We start from the raw sequence: 17,666 nt of genomic DNA, 5'->3' as shown, positions 1-17,666 counted from the left end.
ATAAATCCTTTCCACAGAGCACAAGTGAGAAACAACTTTAATTCCCAAATATGAAAACACACAAAGGTATTCTTTCATAAAAAAATTAACAAATCACCTACATAGACCCTGTTAGAACTGAGTATTGGGAAATAACAATGTAGATCAAATAGAAAATAACTCTTTAGATGCCTGATATCGATATAATGACTAATATAACCAAGATTTCTAAACACCTTGGGGTCCAAATCTGTCATTTAAAACTCTGTAAAGTTTTCCATGGTAAAGCAGCTCTTATTTATATATAATAAATATATACACTGGTAACAAGGCAGTTTTGTAAACCAACACAAACGCAAAATTGTCTTTGTTCTGCGTACTGTGCAGGTTACTGAATGAACGTTTCCAAAGAGGGATGCAGGTTACAATGTGGCTGAATGGGAGGAGCTCCCAAGCCCATAGGCATGTCATTGGTCTGTTGTGTGTTTGAGTTTGCGCTGGGCGTGTCATTGGTCGGCTGTGTGTTTGAGTTTGCGCTGGGCGTGTCATTGGTCGGCTGTGTGTTTGAGTTTGCGCTGAGTGTGTCATTGGTCGGCCGTGTGTTTGAGTTTTCTCTGAGCGTGTCATTGGTCGGCCATGTGTTTGTGTTTGCGCTTGCCACGCCGGATAAAGCTCTCCAGATTCCACTTGCTGGGCGGGAGCATCTGCAAGCCGTTGTGGACACAATGGACGGTCATCTCATCTGCATATGACAGGTTCTGCAACACCTGTAAGACACACACACACGCACACGCACGCACACACACACACACACACACACACACCGTTCAGAGAAGGTCCCGAGGTAGTCCCGTGTCCAAACCTCCCCTCCGTCTCAAAGATTTGACGATGACGATGTCCCAGGTGACTTACCTTGGGTGTGATGAAGAAGTACTGGGAGGTGGTCCCTTTGCACGCTGTTCGGACCACGATGTCAAAGACCCTCCTCTCGTTGACAGGGTCCATACCCTGCAGGGCAGCACACGCTCACTGTACAGTGTGTGTGTGTGCAGGCGCACACGACTGATGGGTACTTCTGTGTGTGTGTTTGTATTTGTGTGTGTGTGTGTGTGTGTGTGTACGTGAAGGAACACACTGAAGCATATAGGTGTGTGTTCAGGTGCATGTTGAGGTGTGCAGGTGCGTGTTGAGGACTGCAAGTGTGTAGGTACGTGATGAGGTGTGCAGGTGTGTGTTGAGGTGTGTAGGTGCGTGTTGAGGACTGCAAGTGTGTAGGTACGTGATGAGGTGTGTAGGTGCATGTTGAGCACTGTGAGTGTGTAGGTACGTGTTGAGGTGTGCAGGTGTGTGTTGAGGACTGCGAGTGTGTAGGTATGTGCAGGTGCGTGTTGAGTTGTACGGGGTGCGTATTGAGTTGTGCGGGTGTGTGTTGAGGACCGCACGCGCGTGTGGAGCCCGGCGGGCCGCTCACCTGGTTGATCTCGTCCACCACGCGGAAGGGGCAGCGGTTGAGCTCCTGCAGGGCCATGAGGTAGAGCATGGTGGACACGCTGCGCTCGCCCCCGCTCTGGTGATGCGGCGTCAGCTCGTGCAGCTGCATGCTGCTGCGGAACTTCACCCGGATGCGGATCCCGTACTTATCATACTCCTCCTGTAGGGGGAGCTACATTACACACAGCCCTCCTGTACTTATCACACTCCTCCTGTAGGGGGAGCTACATTACACACAGCCCACCTGTACTGATCACACTCCTCCTGTAGGGGGAGCTACATTACACACAGCCCTCCTGTACTTATCACACTCCTCCTGTAGGGGGAGCTACATTACACACAGCCCACCTGTACTGATCACACTCCTCCTGTAGGGGGAGCTACATTACACACAGCCCACCTGTACTGATCACACTCCTCCTGTAGGGGGAGCTACATTACACACAACCCTCCTGTACTTATTACACTCCTCCTGTAGAGGGTATATTACACACAGCCCTCCTGTACTGATCACACTCCTCCTGTAGGGGGAGCTACATTACACACAGCCCACCTGTACTGATCACACTCCTCCTGTAGGGGGAGCTACATTACACACAACCCTCCTGTACTTATTACACTCCTCCTGTAGAGGGTATATTACACACAGCCCTCCTGTACTTATCATACTCCTCCTGTAGAGGGCGTATTACACACAGCCCTCCTGTACTTATCATACTCCTCCTGTAGAGGGCGTATTACACACAGCCCTCCTGTACTTATCATACTCCTCCTGTAGAGGGCGCTAAATTACAAACAGCCCTCTTGTAGCATTCTGCCGTATAAGGTATCGGAGTATTCCAGCGAACGCAGATAAGTCCACTCGCTTCGTTCTCTGAGTGCAGGTCCACTTCGCCAGCACACTGCATGGAGTGGAAGAAATCGCTGAACTTCTCGTTGATCTGCTCGATCAGCTGCTTCAGCGGGTTCAGCCACTTCTCCTTTGCCTGAAAGCAACCAGCGCGGGTTTGAGAATCCGAACATGCAGACACACCCACACAGCCCGGTCACTTTCAATGACTGCCCCGGTAAAAAAACAATAGAATTATTATATCAGTCCGTAAGCCCACAAATTCACGCTAAATTCATAGCTACTACCATGAATAAACAGACTTACGAACAGCATCAGAATTCTATATTGTTTATGAACTGTCCACAAGTTAATGTACAGATGGCAACCCTGCTTCTGAACCCGAATGGCCAACTGAATGTAAAAACTACACCCCTACCCTTCCTGAAGAGGCAGAGGAATGGAGCCCCAGGGGAATATGGGTGAAAACACAGATGCAGAAATGCGCAGGCACACACGCACACACACACACACACGCGCACGCGCACACACACACGCACGCGCACACACACACACACACACACACAGACACGCGCACGCGCACACACACACACACACACACACACACACACACACACACACGCGCGCACGCGCACACACACACACACACACACACACGCACGCGCACACACACACACACACACACGCACGCGCACACACACGCAGGCGCGCACACACACACACACGCACCTGAGAGATGCTCTGCCTGTAGGACTCCAGGTTCCCCTTCTTCTCCTCCAGCTCCCGCCTCAGCTGCTCGATTTCCTGCGTCTTCCTCTCGTGCTCCTCCACCACCTGGGGGGGGGGGGGGGGGGGGGGGGGCATCGGGACAGGCCGTTACACGCGCGTGCGTTCGGAGCGGGAGGGGAAGGGAAACGCCTGCGGGAGGCGGCCGTTGCGGTCGGCGAGAGCTCGTACCGCGTCGCTGAGCCCGGTGAAGCAGTCCGCCCTGGACCTCTCCTCGTTCAGCTGGGCGTCGATCTCGTCCAGCGTGTTGGGGAGCTGGTTAAACGCCTGCGCAGAGACTCAGAGGGTTACCAGCCCGCACACTGCGTGTGTATAGGGCACAGGTGCTGTATGGTGCTCAGTGTGTAAGCGCTGCGGCACGGTGCTCACCGCATTCAAGCGCTGTGGTATGAGGCTCACCGCGTGCAGGTGCTCCGGCACGACGTTGTCCCTCTGGTCCATGTTGCAGGCGTCTTTGGCTTTCTTCAGCAGCCCTTCGCACGTCTGCTTTAGCCGGGCCGTACGCTGAGTCAGATCTGCGACCGCTCTCTGCACACGCGGGCACGCGAGCGGGCACACGAGCGGGCACACGAGCGGGCACACGGACAGGAACACACGCACGGTCAGCGGGTCTGAATGCAGGGAGGATCACTATAGAAACAGGACAGAGTCTTGACCTCACCTCCAAATCCTTCAGTTGGGCTCCACACTCTCTGGACTCTGATTCCAATTTAGACTTCTCTGCAGCCAGCTGCGCGCTCTCCAGTGCATAATACACTTTATCCATCTGCAACCTGGCCCGGAGCTGAGATACAAACACACAGGCATTTACACCATATTCACCTGCAACCTGGCCCGGAGCTGAGATACAAACACACAGGCATTTACACCATATTCACCTGCAACCTGGCCCGGAGCTGAGATACAAACACACAGGCATTTACACCATATTCACCTGCAACCTGGCCCGGAGCTGAGATACAAACACACAGGCATTTACACCATATTCACCTGCAACCTGGCCCGGAGCTGAGATACAAACACACAGCCATTTACACCATATTCACCTGCAACCTGGCCCGGAGCTGAGATACAAACACACAGGCATTTACACCATATTCACCTGTAACCTGGCCCGAGATGAGATATACACACACACACACACACACACACACACACACACACACACATGCATTTACATATTATTCACCTGTAACCTGGCCCTGTGCTGAGACACAACCACACAGGTATTTACACCTTATTCACCTGTAACCTTGCCCTGTGCTGAGATACAAACACAGGTATTTACCGTATAATCCTGTAACACAGCCCTGACCTCTCTCTCTCTCACGCATGCATGCACACACAAAAGCATGCGCGCACACACGCATGCACGCACGCACATACACACATTCACGCGTGCGCACACTCACACACACACACACACACACACACACACACACACACACACACGTACAGGAGGAGCTGGGCGGTCCTCACCTTCATGTGGTGAGTGAACTCGGCCATGATGGCCACCTTCCGGGAGTTCACTGCTCTTATCTTCTCCTTGGCCTCCCGCTCCACCCGCTGCAGGTCAATGCCACCCTTCTCCATCTGCCGCAGGCTGAGAGAGAGAGAGAGGGGGAGGGAGAGCCGATGTGCAATACCGTATGATGCCATGTTCACTGGACCATAACATACAGTGCTTAAAATATACAGCCGGTTCAGTCGTACATAGGGTGTAATACTGTGTCACAGGGGTGTGTTATAAGGGTTCATCTGGTGATTATGTTTGCATTGTGCCTTTTCTTGTGGTACCTTTTTCCTGTTTGGTGAATGTTCTGCTTGAGTTGTGTATGCGGTGTAATAATGTGTCATACCGTGTGTGTAATAAGGCTTCATATGGTGTTTAATGGAGTTCTTAATACATCTTTCCTGTTTGGAGATTATGTTCTCCTCTAGTTGTGTATACTAGGCTTAATAATTTGTCATAGGGTGTATAATAAGGCTTCATCTGGTGTGTAATAATTAACAGAGTGCTTATTGTACCTTTTCTGTTTGGAGATTATTTCTGATCCGGATGTGTATACAGGGCTTAATAGCGTGTCATAGGGCATGTAATAATGCTTCATATAGGGTGTATTACAGAGTGTTTATTGTACCTGTCCTCTTTGGTGCTTATCTTCTGCTCCAGCTGTATACAGGGCTTAATAATGTGTCATAGGGCATGTAATAATGTTTCATATGGGGTGTATAACAGCGTGCTTATTATACCTGTCCTCTTTGGTGCTTATCTTCTGCTCCAGCTGCCTCTTCCTGCCTTTCTGCTCTAACAGCTGCTTCTTCTGGGCTCTCAGCTCGTGGTCATGGCGATCCAGCTGGACCAGCCGATCCTGCAGGGCCGTCATCTGGGTGGAGATTTCCTCCAGCCTCCGCTCAGTGCTCTGCGCAAAAAGGTCATGGGGGGGGTCAGAGGTCGCTCGCAGGGTCAAACAAACCGCACCGGGGCCTCAGGTCCGAGAGTCGGCTTTCTTCCCCGAACGGGGGCGGGTGATTGGGCGCCGGGTGTCACTCACCCTCAGGTTCTCCTCCAGCAGCCGCTTCTCCTCCGTGTCCATCGTCATGGAGAGGAACTGGGACGGGCGGAGGGCGGAGTTACTGGAGATGGTCTTACTGCTGTACGCGGACTTCCTGACCGTGTACTTCTCCTCCGCCGTGAAGAGGATCCTCAACTGGGACTCCCTGATCACCTGAGAGAGAGAGAGAGAGGGAGAGAGAGAGTGAGAGTGAGAGAGAGAGTGTGTGTGTGTGTGTGAGAGAGTGAGAGAGCAAGCGAGAGAGATGGACAGACAGACAGAAAGAGAGTGAGAGAGACAGACAGACAACGAGCATGAGAGAGAGAGACAGACAGAACGAGCATGAGAGAGAGAGAGACAGACAGACTGAATGAGCGAGATAGATAGACAAACAGACAGACATAACGAGCGAGAGAGAGAGAGAGAGAGTGAGAGAGACAGACAGACAGAACGAGCATGAGAGAGAGAGACAGACAGACTGAACGAGCGAGAGAGAGAGTGAGAGACAGACAGAATGAGTGTGAGAGAGAGAGAGAAAGGATTCCAGAATGTTCCGGGGAGCGGGCCTGCAGCTCAGGCAGAAGGCAGACAGCCCCGTGCTGAGGCGCGGTGAGAAGCCGGGCGCACCGTTTCGATCATGCCCTTGGTTTTCTCCGTGCCCACTGGAATCTCGTTGACTCTGTGCTGGTGGCACAGGTAGCTCATCACGTCCTCCGGGGCGTCGAACAGCTCACGCAGGTAGGAGAAAAAGCCAAAGCGCCTGCCAATAAAATAACATGCGCATTATACACACACGTATAATATGCACACATATATAACATGCACAAAACAAAAATAGTGAGCAAGAGAGTCAGGGGTGAGACAGACTCAGGGGTGTGAGAGAGAGACTCAGGGGTGAGAGACAGAGAGACTCAGGGGTGTAAGAGAGATAAACTCAGGGGTGAGACAGAGAGACTCAGGGGTGACTCAGTGACAGACTCAGGGGTGAGAGAGACAGACTCAGGGGTGAGACAGACTCAGGGGTGTAAGAGAGATAAACTCAGGGGTGAGAGAGAGAGACAGACTCAGGGGTGAGACAGACTCAGGGGTGACTCAGTGACAGACTCAGGGGTGAGAGACAGACTCAGGGGTGAGAGAGAGAGACAGACTCAGGGGTGAGAGAGAGAGAGACTCAGGGGTGAGAGAGAGAGACAGACTCAGGGGTGAGACAGACTCAGGGGTGAGGCAGACTCAGGGGTGAGAGGTACTGACTGCAGGGCCTGAATGGGTCGGGGCGGGGGCCTGTTCGCGCAGGACTCTGCGGGCGCGATGACCGCGTTCACGCGCAGCCTCTGGCGGTCTCGAACCTGCAACACCAAAGGCTCTGTTACCATGGACGCATTTACCCAGCACTCAGAAGCACTACAATGCTATCTAGCAGCTAGCTTGACAGACAGCGTCTATTGTGTGAATTATCAGAAAAACCACAGACATAGTAAATATAAGACTGATGGACTGTAGTAATGCAGGTAAAAACGTTTGTTTCAATAAAACGGGGTGTGGGGGCATAGAGAATGCGGATATTCTGTTTTCACTCCGAATATTTTGTCCAGCACCTGTTCCCAAGCACAACACTGATTACAGTCCAATCCACACCCGACAAACTAAAACTAGAATGAGGAATTATGGGGAATGTAGTGCCAAGCCACAGAGTTGCATTTTGGATGATGACAGGAAAACAATATATCGATACAACAACTGCATTGTTTTTCAGCCTTTTTTTAGCCAATAGTAGAGGCACCAGAAAAAGAAAAAAAAAATGAGTTTACTGAATTTGAGCAAAATTCCCGTTTAATGCTACAATGTGTTACTTTTGTAACTGCTGCGTCGTAGTGCCATAGCAATATGTCCATACTATGTGAGTGCAGCGTGTGGACGCTATGCCAACGCTGTGCTCACCTCAGTCATGAACACCTCCATGTCCTCCTGCCTCTGAAAGACGAAGGCCTTCAGGTCGTTCTGGGGCACGTGGCTCTCGATGTACTTGGCGTGGCGAGGGTCTTTGACGTTAATCTGAAACGCACGGCGGGTTTTAACGCAGTTTCTCCGAGCGCACTCGCGCGACATTCAAGATTCAAAAGCACCAGCCAATGAATTCTTCCCCCCCCCCCCAGGACACTGAAAGAGGGGGAACTCTACAACCAATGCACCGTACTCATACTCTGTCCGCCCCACCCCCCACCCCCGTGTTCCAGCCCGCCCCCCCCCCTCCTTAACTACAACCGCGAGTTCCTCCCGACTTCTTTTATCAACGCCACAGGGCTGTGTGTGCAAGACCACACGACGCCATTTTGGGTTCAATGAATCGCTCGGTTCCTTCATTGCGGAACTGGTCGCAGGTTCTCTCTTGACCGCTGAAGAAAGGCGCGGCACCAGCGACGCCCCGGGCTGTGCGTTCGAGAAAAACTCGGGGGGGTTGTCCTCGCACCCTCGCGCCCCCCGCCCCCGCTCACCACCAGCATCATGGGCTCGTGCACGTTCCCTCTGAAGAGCTGCCGGTTCCTCCGCAGCCAGAGCAGGGCGTCGTACGTGTCGCGGAACCTTCCTCTCAGAGTCTCCTCCTTCCTCTTCATCATGTCCTCCAGACCCCTCAGCTTATTTTTTAAAACTTCAACACAAAGACGGTACCGTCCCGTTACATTCGTTTGGCGGGAGCTGTCATCCAAAGCGACGTGTATTAAGTGCACAGCTGCAGAACACGGGTCCGATAAGGTACAACACTCGCTGCGTAACAGCAATACGTTTACTTGTTTACTTATTTATTATACACTCACCGGCCACTTCATTAGGTCCACCTGTTCAACTGCAAACTGCACTCGTTAACGCAAATATCCAATCAGCCAATCACGTGGCAGCAACTAAATGCATTTAGGCATGTAGACATGATCAAGACGATCTGCTGAAGTTCAAACCAAGCATCAGAATGGGGAAGAAAGATGATTTAAGTGACTTTGAACGTGGCATGGTTGTTGGTGCCAGACCAGCTGGTTTGAGTATTTCAGAAACTGCTGATCTACTGGGATTTTCATGCACAACCATCTCTAGGGTTTACAGAAAATGGTCTGAAAAAAATAAAATATCAAGTGAGCAGCAGTTCTCTGGGCCAAAATGCGTTGTTGATGGCAGAGGTCAGAGGAGAATGGCCAGACTGGTTTGAGCTGATAGAAAGGCAACGGTAACTCAAATAACCACTCGTTACAACCGAGGTATGCAGAAGAGCATCTCTGAACGCACACCACGTGAAACCTTGAAGCAGATGGGCTACAGCAGCAGAAGACCACACCGGGTGCCACTCCTGTCACCTAATGAAGTGGCCGGTGAGTGTATATTATATCCATTATATTTTTTTACTGATGCTCCTTGCTCTTGCGCTATCCCCTTCGCTGCTGTAACACTGCATATTTCCCCGCTGTGGGATTGATAAAGGATTGTTTTATTTTATCTTAATCCATAGCCATGAACGCGCTAATGAACTCACTCATCAGCTCCCCGGTCTGCGCGTCCTTCTCCCTGCGCAGGTCGGACAGCTCCCCTTCCCTCTGCGCCCTCTCCTCCTGCGCTCTGCGCAGCTGGGCGTTGACGGCGTCGATCTGCGGCGCGGGGTCCTGCTGCGCCTCCGCGCCGCGCAGCTGTGCCTGCAGGTCCTCGATCAGGCGGCGCGTGTTGCCGATGCGCTTCTGCCGGTCCGCCTCCTCCGTCTGCTTCAGTCTGACGGCCTGCTGGATCTCCTCTATCTGCAGGGGAGCAGGGGGAGGCGCGCACGCCGTCAGATACACACACGCGCGCGCACACACACACACACACACACACACACACACACACACAAGCGCACACACACACACACACACACACACAAGCGCACGCGCACACGAATGCACGCACGCAGACACACACACACACACACAAATAAATACACACACACACACGCACACAAATACATACACACACAGTCAGATACACACACACACACACACGCACACACACAAATGCATACACACGCGCGCACACACACAAATAAATACACACACACACACAAATACATACACACGCGGTCAGATACACACACACACGCGCACACACACACACACACACACACACAAATACATACACACACAGTTAGATACACATACACACACACACACACACACAAATACATACACACAAACACACACACACAGACGCACACAGTACAGAGAGTACATTATTACGCATAGCACGCATCATTAACCACACGTTAAGGAGGCTCTGACGTTGAGGGGCTTCCGTCTCTGAAGCAGCAGTCAGGAAGCCTGAGAAGAGACCACACCTCTTTGTTCTTAAAATCCAGCTGGTCCTGCTTCTGCTTGCACTTCTGTGACGCTTCCCGGATAGCCACGCCCTGAGAGACACACACAAACAGGGCTGACATTAACACACCGACACACCAGCAGGGCTCCACAATATGGACCACTGCGAGATTGGTTCGGGCCGGTTGATTGATCACCGATTCGCCCAATCGAGCCAGTACCCTAAATTAGTCTTTTCCGGGTCAAAGAGAAAGTTTTTTTTACCATTGTGGAAATAACGCTATAACTTCGTAATTTCTGTATGGAAGCTCGCTTGTAAATAACTAAGGTTACAGCCGTGCTTTCTCTACTAAAACTTACTTAACTACCATAACATTCATTTTAGTGCAAACTCTCGCCAATAACTAACCTAAACCTTACAGCTTTATCATTCGTTAATATTTGTACTAACTAATGCTTCAATCAGTTTGACAAAGGCTATTTACTCATAAGATAAGCAGCTATTGAGCTATTCTAGCCAGGTCATCAACCTTTATCGATAGGCTCAGTAAACAAAATAACTAGCCATTAGCTGAATATATTATTACCGCTATAATTTTTTATCCTCAATCAAACTGCAAGGGTTTGGTCTTGAAATTCTAAATCCCCAGGCAAAGGAGAAGTCATCCAGGATTTCCAACATCACATTTGCTATTGGTCCAAAACCACGAAAAATAAAGATGAAGCTCGTCTATAATTTGGCGACAGCGCTGGGCAGACTTTCAAATTTCATAAAGGACTACATTTGTTTCTAACCAGAGCTGTAGATTGGCTATTGGACATTGTTAAATCCAAGCAGTCTGTTTGTTCTTCTTTAAAAAAGGGGTTATACTTATTTTGGTAGCTGGGCCAGTGGAAATGCATCTGCGGCAAGTAGAACACTGGCCTACTGTCCTTGAAGTCAAGCCCTGACCAGGAAGTGAAACAGGAAGTGAAGCAGGAAGTGCAGTCAAAGCGCCGGCACCTTTTCTTTCATGTGGTTCTCGATGGGCCGCAGCCGACCATCGAGGGCCTGGATTCTGCGCAGGACGGGAGCCTGGGACTCCTTCAGCGTCTTCAGCTTCTTCTTCGCCTCCTCTCTGTTGCTCTTCACCCCCACCATCTCCTGCCGAGCCGTCTCGTACTCCTGAGCCAAAGAGCAGGGCGGGTCACACGCGAGCGCACGCCCGAGTATACGCGCATGTACACACGCGTCTGATAACACTGCAGGCGGGTCACACACGCCAGGATACACACGCATGTACACACGCGTCTGATAACACTGCAGGCGGGTCACACACGCCAGGATACACGCGCATGTACACACGCGTCTGATAACACTGCAGCCGGGTCACACACGCCAGGATACCATTTATACCATTTCATATGTGTCTGTTAGCCTGGCTAAACTCCTCCTTATACCATTTCATATGTGTCTGTTAGGCTAAGCTCCACCTTATACCATTTCATGTGTGTCTGTTAGGCTAAGCTCCACCTTATACCATTTCATGTGTGTCTGTTAGGCTAAGCTCCACCTTATACCATTTCATAAGCGTCTGTTAGCCTGGCTAAAGGTCCTCCTGGTGCTATTGGCCAGCCAATCACCTCCCTGTTTCAAGGGTCAGTTTACTCCCGACTGGCTCCGCCGTCTAAAAGCAAATGAAAAAACTCCCGACAGGTCGCGGACCGAGCGAAAAAAGAAAGGGCCCGCTTTATTTTCGCCCTGACGGAGCAAACGTGCCCCTCGCCGCGCGCTCACCACCCACGGCCGCTTGTACTCCAGCATCTTGATCGTGTCCAGGTGCCTCTTCTTCTCGTAGTAGCGCTCCACGTCCTGCCTGAGCCTCTCGTGTCTCTGCGTGACTTTCTCCAGGAAGCTGGCCTTCTCCTTACACACGTTCTGTCGAACGAAAGCGGGCAAAGATCACACACCGACGATGCCTCGAACTGACTCCTGGACACACAAACTCAAACTTCTACAGCTTATCGCCACTTCATTGATATCTTTCGGATTCCAGGAAACAAGGTTCTCAGTGCATGATTTACTAGGACCTTTAGCATGTCCAAAACCTATGAGTACAAGCAAAACCAATAACATGACCAAGTATTGGTCACGGTATTTGTTTTACACCAATCATTAGGTGTGTTATTAGTTTTGTGCGTGCTAAACGGTCTTTCATGTGCTAAAGGTCTTAGTACATCAGACTCTTAATGAGCAAAATGATAGATATTATAAGGCTAAATGTCTCTCTATTTAGAGGCACTAATCTTTGTAACATTTAATACTTAAAAAAAAATATTATTCAGACATTACAGGTGGCATAGTCTACATGACACTGTCAATTTTAGCTGATGAAACTCAATGTCAATGCCACTGCAGAGAAGAGGTAACAGGAGACAGGAAGTCCTTCAGCAGAACAGGAAGTGGCAGGAGGCAGGAAGTCCTCCAGCAGACACCAGAGGGAGGGAGGTTCCTCACTCACCTCCATTTCTTTCTCCTGGGTTCGAAAGGTCTTGAGCTTGCAGTGAAACTCGTACATCTCCGGAGGTCCGATCGATTTCTCGGTGGCTTCCAGCAGCTCGATCTTGCTCATTTTGGCAAATTCCCCAACTTTCTCCTGAACGCAAAACAGGAAGAAGCAGCGTGCGGTAGAGGCACAATCACGTAAAGTCTTTCAAATGCCAAGGCCGGGTAAACTACAGCAAGTGTATATCAAGACAGAAGACAGAAGACAGGAAACGTGAAGAGAAACTACAAATGGGCTGCCATTCTCCATTTCGCTCTATTTATCTTTTCCCCACCTACAGTTTGGAAAGCATCTTAAAATGGCTTCTTTCTGACTCGCGCCCCGCACCCCCCCCCCCCCCCCCCCCCCCACCCAACACCAATCGTGCAGACGGCCCACTGAAGCCTGTGCGTGTCGCTGTGGGGGGGGGGGGGGGGCTCACCCAAGCCGACGCTCACCTGGGGCAGAAACTGGCACAGGTTCCCCACCTGCACCTGCAGGGCCTTCACCTCCTCCTCCACGGTCTTCTGGGTGGCATGGCGGCCGTTGATGGTCCAAGCCGATGTGTTGTTCTCCACCTGGATCTCCCGCCGGACCACAAGGTTACCCGCCGTCCGGTACCTGCAAACACAGGAGCTCGGTTTGCCCCCCCTCTCCCGTAAAAAAGCCGGAGGGAGGGACGCCTAATCTCGCGTCCAAGCGGGAGAGCTTAATACTCACAGCTCGATTTCCACCCAACCTTTGGTACAGCCACGCTTCACGTACAACCCGACCTAGAAGAGAAACCTTGTTTACCCTTCCTGTCTGATCTCTCCTGTGTGCTTAAGTGAGACACGCTTGTGCGTGTAGTCACTGAAAGACAGGAAGTAACTCCAAATGCAAAATTAGTTTTAAAAAATCAGCAGCTGGCTTCAGAGAGACTAGATTCCAGCTGACTTTATAATTTCATATCTAAAGTACAAAAGGTGGAAAACACAACACAGATCCCCAAAGAAGTAGAAGGCGCGCCGCGATCACCTTATCCCCTCGACCCAGGACCGCAGTCTTGCCCGCCAGGCCCAAACAGATCGCGCAGACGATGCTGGACTTGCCCGTTCCGTTCGGTCCCACTATCATGTTGAGGTTTGGCCCGGGAATCACTTCAGAGTGGCTATAGCTCCTGAGACGACAGGCGACAATAGGATAAAATCTGAATTACGAGATACGTGCGTGAAATTTACTTTAACAGAAACGAGGATACGGTATTGCGTGAAACCGATAGGCAGCGCGGAAAATACAAGGGTCCAAAAAGGGGTAGGAACAGAAACATTATGAACGTGTTGCATTTGCAGGGAAAGTGGAACTTAAGTCCAGCAAGTCCAGGGACAAATCCATTCAGAAACCATTCATTTCCAATGAGATGCAAACTTTGCTTCGTCAAAACTGAAGAAAATTCTGAAATTGCTCGTTGATAAGCAAACCGTTTTCTCGAGGAATCAGTCTATCAACGTAAAAGCACTGTTCAAAGTAACACAGAATTGCAGTTTTCAGTAAATGTCATTTTCTTTCAGTAATCCCCTATGCAAATAAATTGGCAATGAAGCTACGGTGTACGGAAATGCACGAAAAGATCACAAACAGCAGCCATTGATGGGAACAGGATTTCACAAAAATTCATATAATGTCAGAGATAGGAGTCCATTAACGGGAAGTATGCATAACTGCATTACGATCAGAAAAAAACAATACCTCAGATATGTTACTTTTTTTGTTACCAATCCGGAAGTGCCCAGCAGCATTCGCCAACTTCACGGAGCTAGCTATGTTGATAACAGTTAACCAAAGCCTGTCCCTTATCTAGCGGGTCAAATATTCTGTCAGCTAATTAGTGAACACAACCATGACTTCACACAATAATCTTCAAAGAAAGTAAGTTACACTTCGCACAAATTAAATAGCAGCTAGCCGTTTACATGAACAATACTCGATAGGTTAGGTAGAAAGCAATCATAATGTACGCCTTTGAACTTACGGCAGCAGCTAGCTCCAAAACAGATGCTGTAAATTACTTGTCATAGCCTGAACAGTCGGCTAGCTAACTAATCAAAGAACACTCGGACATATTTAAATGTGATACTTTATCATGCCTTGCAAAGCACTTGTCAATCACAACTCAACGTCAGAAAGGGAAACCAACTGTTAGCTTGCATCAAGATGTTATTAGTTGCGCTTAGCTAATGCCAACGAGTTAGCAACACAGCCAGCGATCTCATCAGTAGACATAACAACTAACGTTAGGCAAATCTCTGACTGATTCGCGCAATAGCTAACGTTATAGCCACAATAGTTCAATGATGACTGATGTTCAATGAACTTTGTGAAGTCTGTTTTGCGAACAGCCACTTACAGGAAGTTATCCATAGTAATTCGAACGATGGATCCTTCCACAAATCCACTTCCATTGCTATCCCCGGCCGTGTGCCTATCATCCTGTGTGTTTGATGATGAATTAAGTCGGCTATTCTGTGTTTGGGAGTTGGCGAACAGATCGGCGGGACGCTTCCTCTTTCCCAGAGCCGCCATGTTTACAAACCAGGGGCGACTTTCGATTCGATGTGATCACTGGACTACTGGAGGGGATGCGGTCGATGCGTCACCAACTCGTCACCCCGTTTGCCGCCAAACGAGAAGTGCTTAGACAGCTCCAAGGGCATTGGTCTAGTTGTGAAGGGGAGTGGCCGTGCTCCAAACGGACGGAGTTTAGTGTTTCCAAGCCACTCACTGAACCTATCCCTATTTCACTGCTATCCCTATCCAAACGGGCGGAGTTTAGTGTATCCTAGCCATAGACTGTAGCCCTATATCCTGCCATAACCCCTCTTTTTGGCCACGCTCCTTTGGAGGTAAGACCCTCCCATTTGGGGCAGGCTACAGAAACGCATGCTTGCGCCAAACGAGTTCTATGGTTGAAACGGAGAAGCATCTTTCGCAGCATCTCCAGGTGGGAGGGTTTTACCTCAACATGGGAGGATCTTAACGTGACGTCACGAGTCTAAATTGCAGCGATTCATTACATTACATTACAGGCATTTGGCAGACGCTCTTATCCAGAGCGACGTACAACAAAGTGTATAACCATAACCAGGAACAAGTGTGTTGAAAACCCCAGAGAGAAGTACCGTTCCAAGTGCAGGGAACAACCGCATAGTTCAACTTGGACCCTGAAGGATACAGTGATTAATACTAACACAAACGAGAACAGCAACAACGCAGTCTATGCAAAAATACAAGCAGTAGTTAAGACGAGTGTGTTAACTAAGTCACCTACGAAACAGCTACCTAGTTACAACTCTAAATTTACAGTCAATTTAGAGATTACAGGGAGGTAGGGAGGAATGGGGAGAGGTGCAGCCTGAATAGGTGAGTCTTCAGTTGTCGCTTGAAGTGGGTCAGTGTCTCAGCTGTTCTGACCTCCACGAGAAGGTCATTCCACCATCGTTGGGCCAGGACAGACAGGAGAAGCGCCAAGTGTTTGGGAAGCGCAGGTGCGAAGAGGGGCAGGTGCCAGGCGTCCTGAGGTAGTGGAACGGAGAATTAAATGCATTTTCCCTAAATGCATTGAAAAAAAAAAACTATTTTCAAAACATTTACAAAAAATAAACGTTATGATTACATATCAAGGATGTAAATATGACTGCGGAGAGTATGTTTAATAGTTTCAATGTAGGGCGTCAAGCCAGCCCCTTGCCTCTGTAGCTCCTGTCTGCAGTTAATTACACCAGAAGAGCCATATAACTACTCCGGAATTACATATATACCATGTGTGTATACATGAATAGAACGGCTACCATTTTGTATTTCCGGGTTACATTCTACAATTAATGCATAATTTGAAATTACTTAACGCTTTTAATCAAGCAAAATGGATTAATAAAGAATCATATATCTACTACATACAAACAGACACTGTATGCGAGGTAGCTGGCAACTAAAGGCTCTGGCTGGCATTAGACACAGGATACTACTAAGATATTAAGCCCAGTTGCTAGCTTCAAAAACACTAAATTGATATAATCTAGCTAGCAAACTTATTTCTACCTACATTCCAATTCTATTGTCATATGATCATATACAGGACAGAATGCTATGTTCTTATACAGTAATAATTCCAGTAAGCCTCATTTGTAAAATACTTTTGTCATATGATGTTAAAAGCACCTTGTAAATAAAAAAACGAAAGACTTAAAAAAAATTGATAAAATAGAAAATAATGCAACAAGATAGTTAAAATGCGTGATACAAACACAAGAAATTCAGTTGGTGCCACAAAACTGACAAAACCAGGAATTTAAAATGAGTTTGTAAAGACGGATTTATAAAGTACACTTAAAATTGGATAAAATTTCTGCTTCTCTGATGTTCTTTGTCAATTGTTTCTGAAGTTTGGAGAAGGTTTTTCATATTTTGTTTTAAATATGTCATAGGAAACAAAACAAAAAAACTTATTTGAGGATTTCAGATCCCAATTTGATATATAAAGAGTCTGTAAGTGATGTTCTCAGGGGCCAGACAGTGCTTTAAAAGTAATTAAATCAATTAAAATTCTTAATTAAAATTCAAAAAGTAGCTGCTAACCAGTGTAATGAGACAGAAGGATAATGTCCATGCATGCACACATTCATATATTCCCTAACAACTAATTGATGCCATATCTACTATCCTACATGCACCTACATGCACCTGTTCTAGTTGTCAGAACAATTTAACTCGTGTCGAGTCTGGCTAATATTCCACTAGGTGGCAGTATTGCTTTATGATCTGGGTCTTATGAAGGCTACCGTGTCCACAGAAACAGTGCATGCAGAATAGATGCATGTATCTTGGAATGCATTAAACACATGCATAAAACACACCACGTTTTTGCACAGTGAAGTTGCCAAAAAATTTTTTTACAGGGCTAGATTAATTCCATTAACAGCAGGTAAATATAAGTATCTTTTATTTTAAAAAATGAAAGTACACTTTCATATTGCAGTGACCTGTTAGTAATGGATAGTGGATGAAGCAGGTTGATTAGTAATGATAATGTGATGTGACAGAACTGTAAGATTTAAGCAGATTTAACAAACGGATAAAATATGAATTGTGACAATCTCCAGAGGATGATCAACTTCTT

General features: G+C 48.5%; 1 protein-coding gene across 4 annotated transcripts; it reads right to left on the bottom strand.

Annotated features, from left to right (window-relative positions):
• Positions 1-20: 20 nt before the first annotated feature.
• smc5 (structural maintenance of chromosomes 5) lies at positions 21-15,156 on the bottom strand. Of its 4 annotated transcripts, none has more exons than XM_035391604.1 (24): positions 14,898-15,152; positions 13,529-13,670; positions 13,232-13,284; positions 12,970-13,132; positions 12,488-12,622; positions 11,764-11,904; positions 10,990-11,151; positions 10,007-10,078; positions 9,179-9,434; positions 8,154-8,308; positions 7,600-7,713; positions 6,913-7,007; positions 6,289-6,421; positions 5,662-5,835; positions 5,360-5,529; positions 4,586-4,709; positions 3,768-3,890; positions 3,476-3,634; positions 3,278-3,373; positions 3,050-3,154; positions 2,337-2,456; positions 1,451-1,630; positions 892-987; positions 21-746 (listed from the first exon to the last, which is right to left on the bottom strand). In XM_035391604.1, the coding sequence occupies exons 1-24, from the start codon at positions 15,071-15,073 to the stop codon at positions 603-605; spliced, it is 3,288 nt and encodes a 1,095-aa protein (XP_035247495.1). In that variant the 5' UTR covers positions 15,074-15,152; the 3' UTR covers positions 21-602. The 4 variants fall into 4 exon arrangements, with proteins under 4 accessions (XP_035247495.1, XP_035247497.1, XP_035247498.1 ...); XM_035391606.1 differs by having other exon boundaries at positions 3,506-3,634; positions 14,898-15,151; XM_035391607.1 differs by lacking the exons at positions 21-746; positions 892-987 and having other exon boundaries at positions 1,499-2,193; positions 2,243-2,456; positions 14,898-15,156.
• Between the last annotated feature and the right edge of the window lie 2,510 nt (positions 15,157-17,666).

Source organism: Anguilla anguilla, chromosome 14, assembly GCF_013347855.1.
Source record: "Anguilla anguilla isolate fAngAng1 chromosome 14, fAngAng1.pri, whole genome shotgun sequence".
In the NCBI taxonomy this organism is placed as follows: Eukaryota; Metazoa; Chordata; class Actinopteri; order Anguilliformes; family Anguillidae; genus Anguilla; species Anguilla anguilla.
The sequence above is the reverse complement of the archived record's forward strand: the minus strand, read 5'-3'. Positions and strand labels throughout refer to the sequence as shown.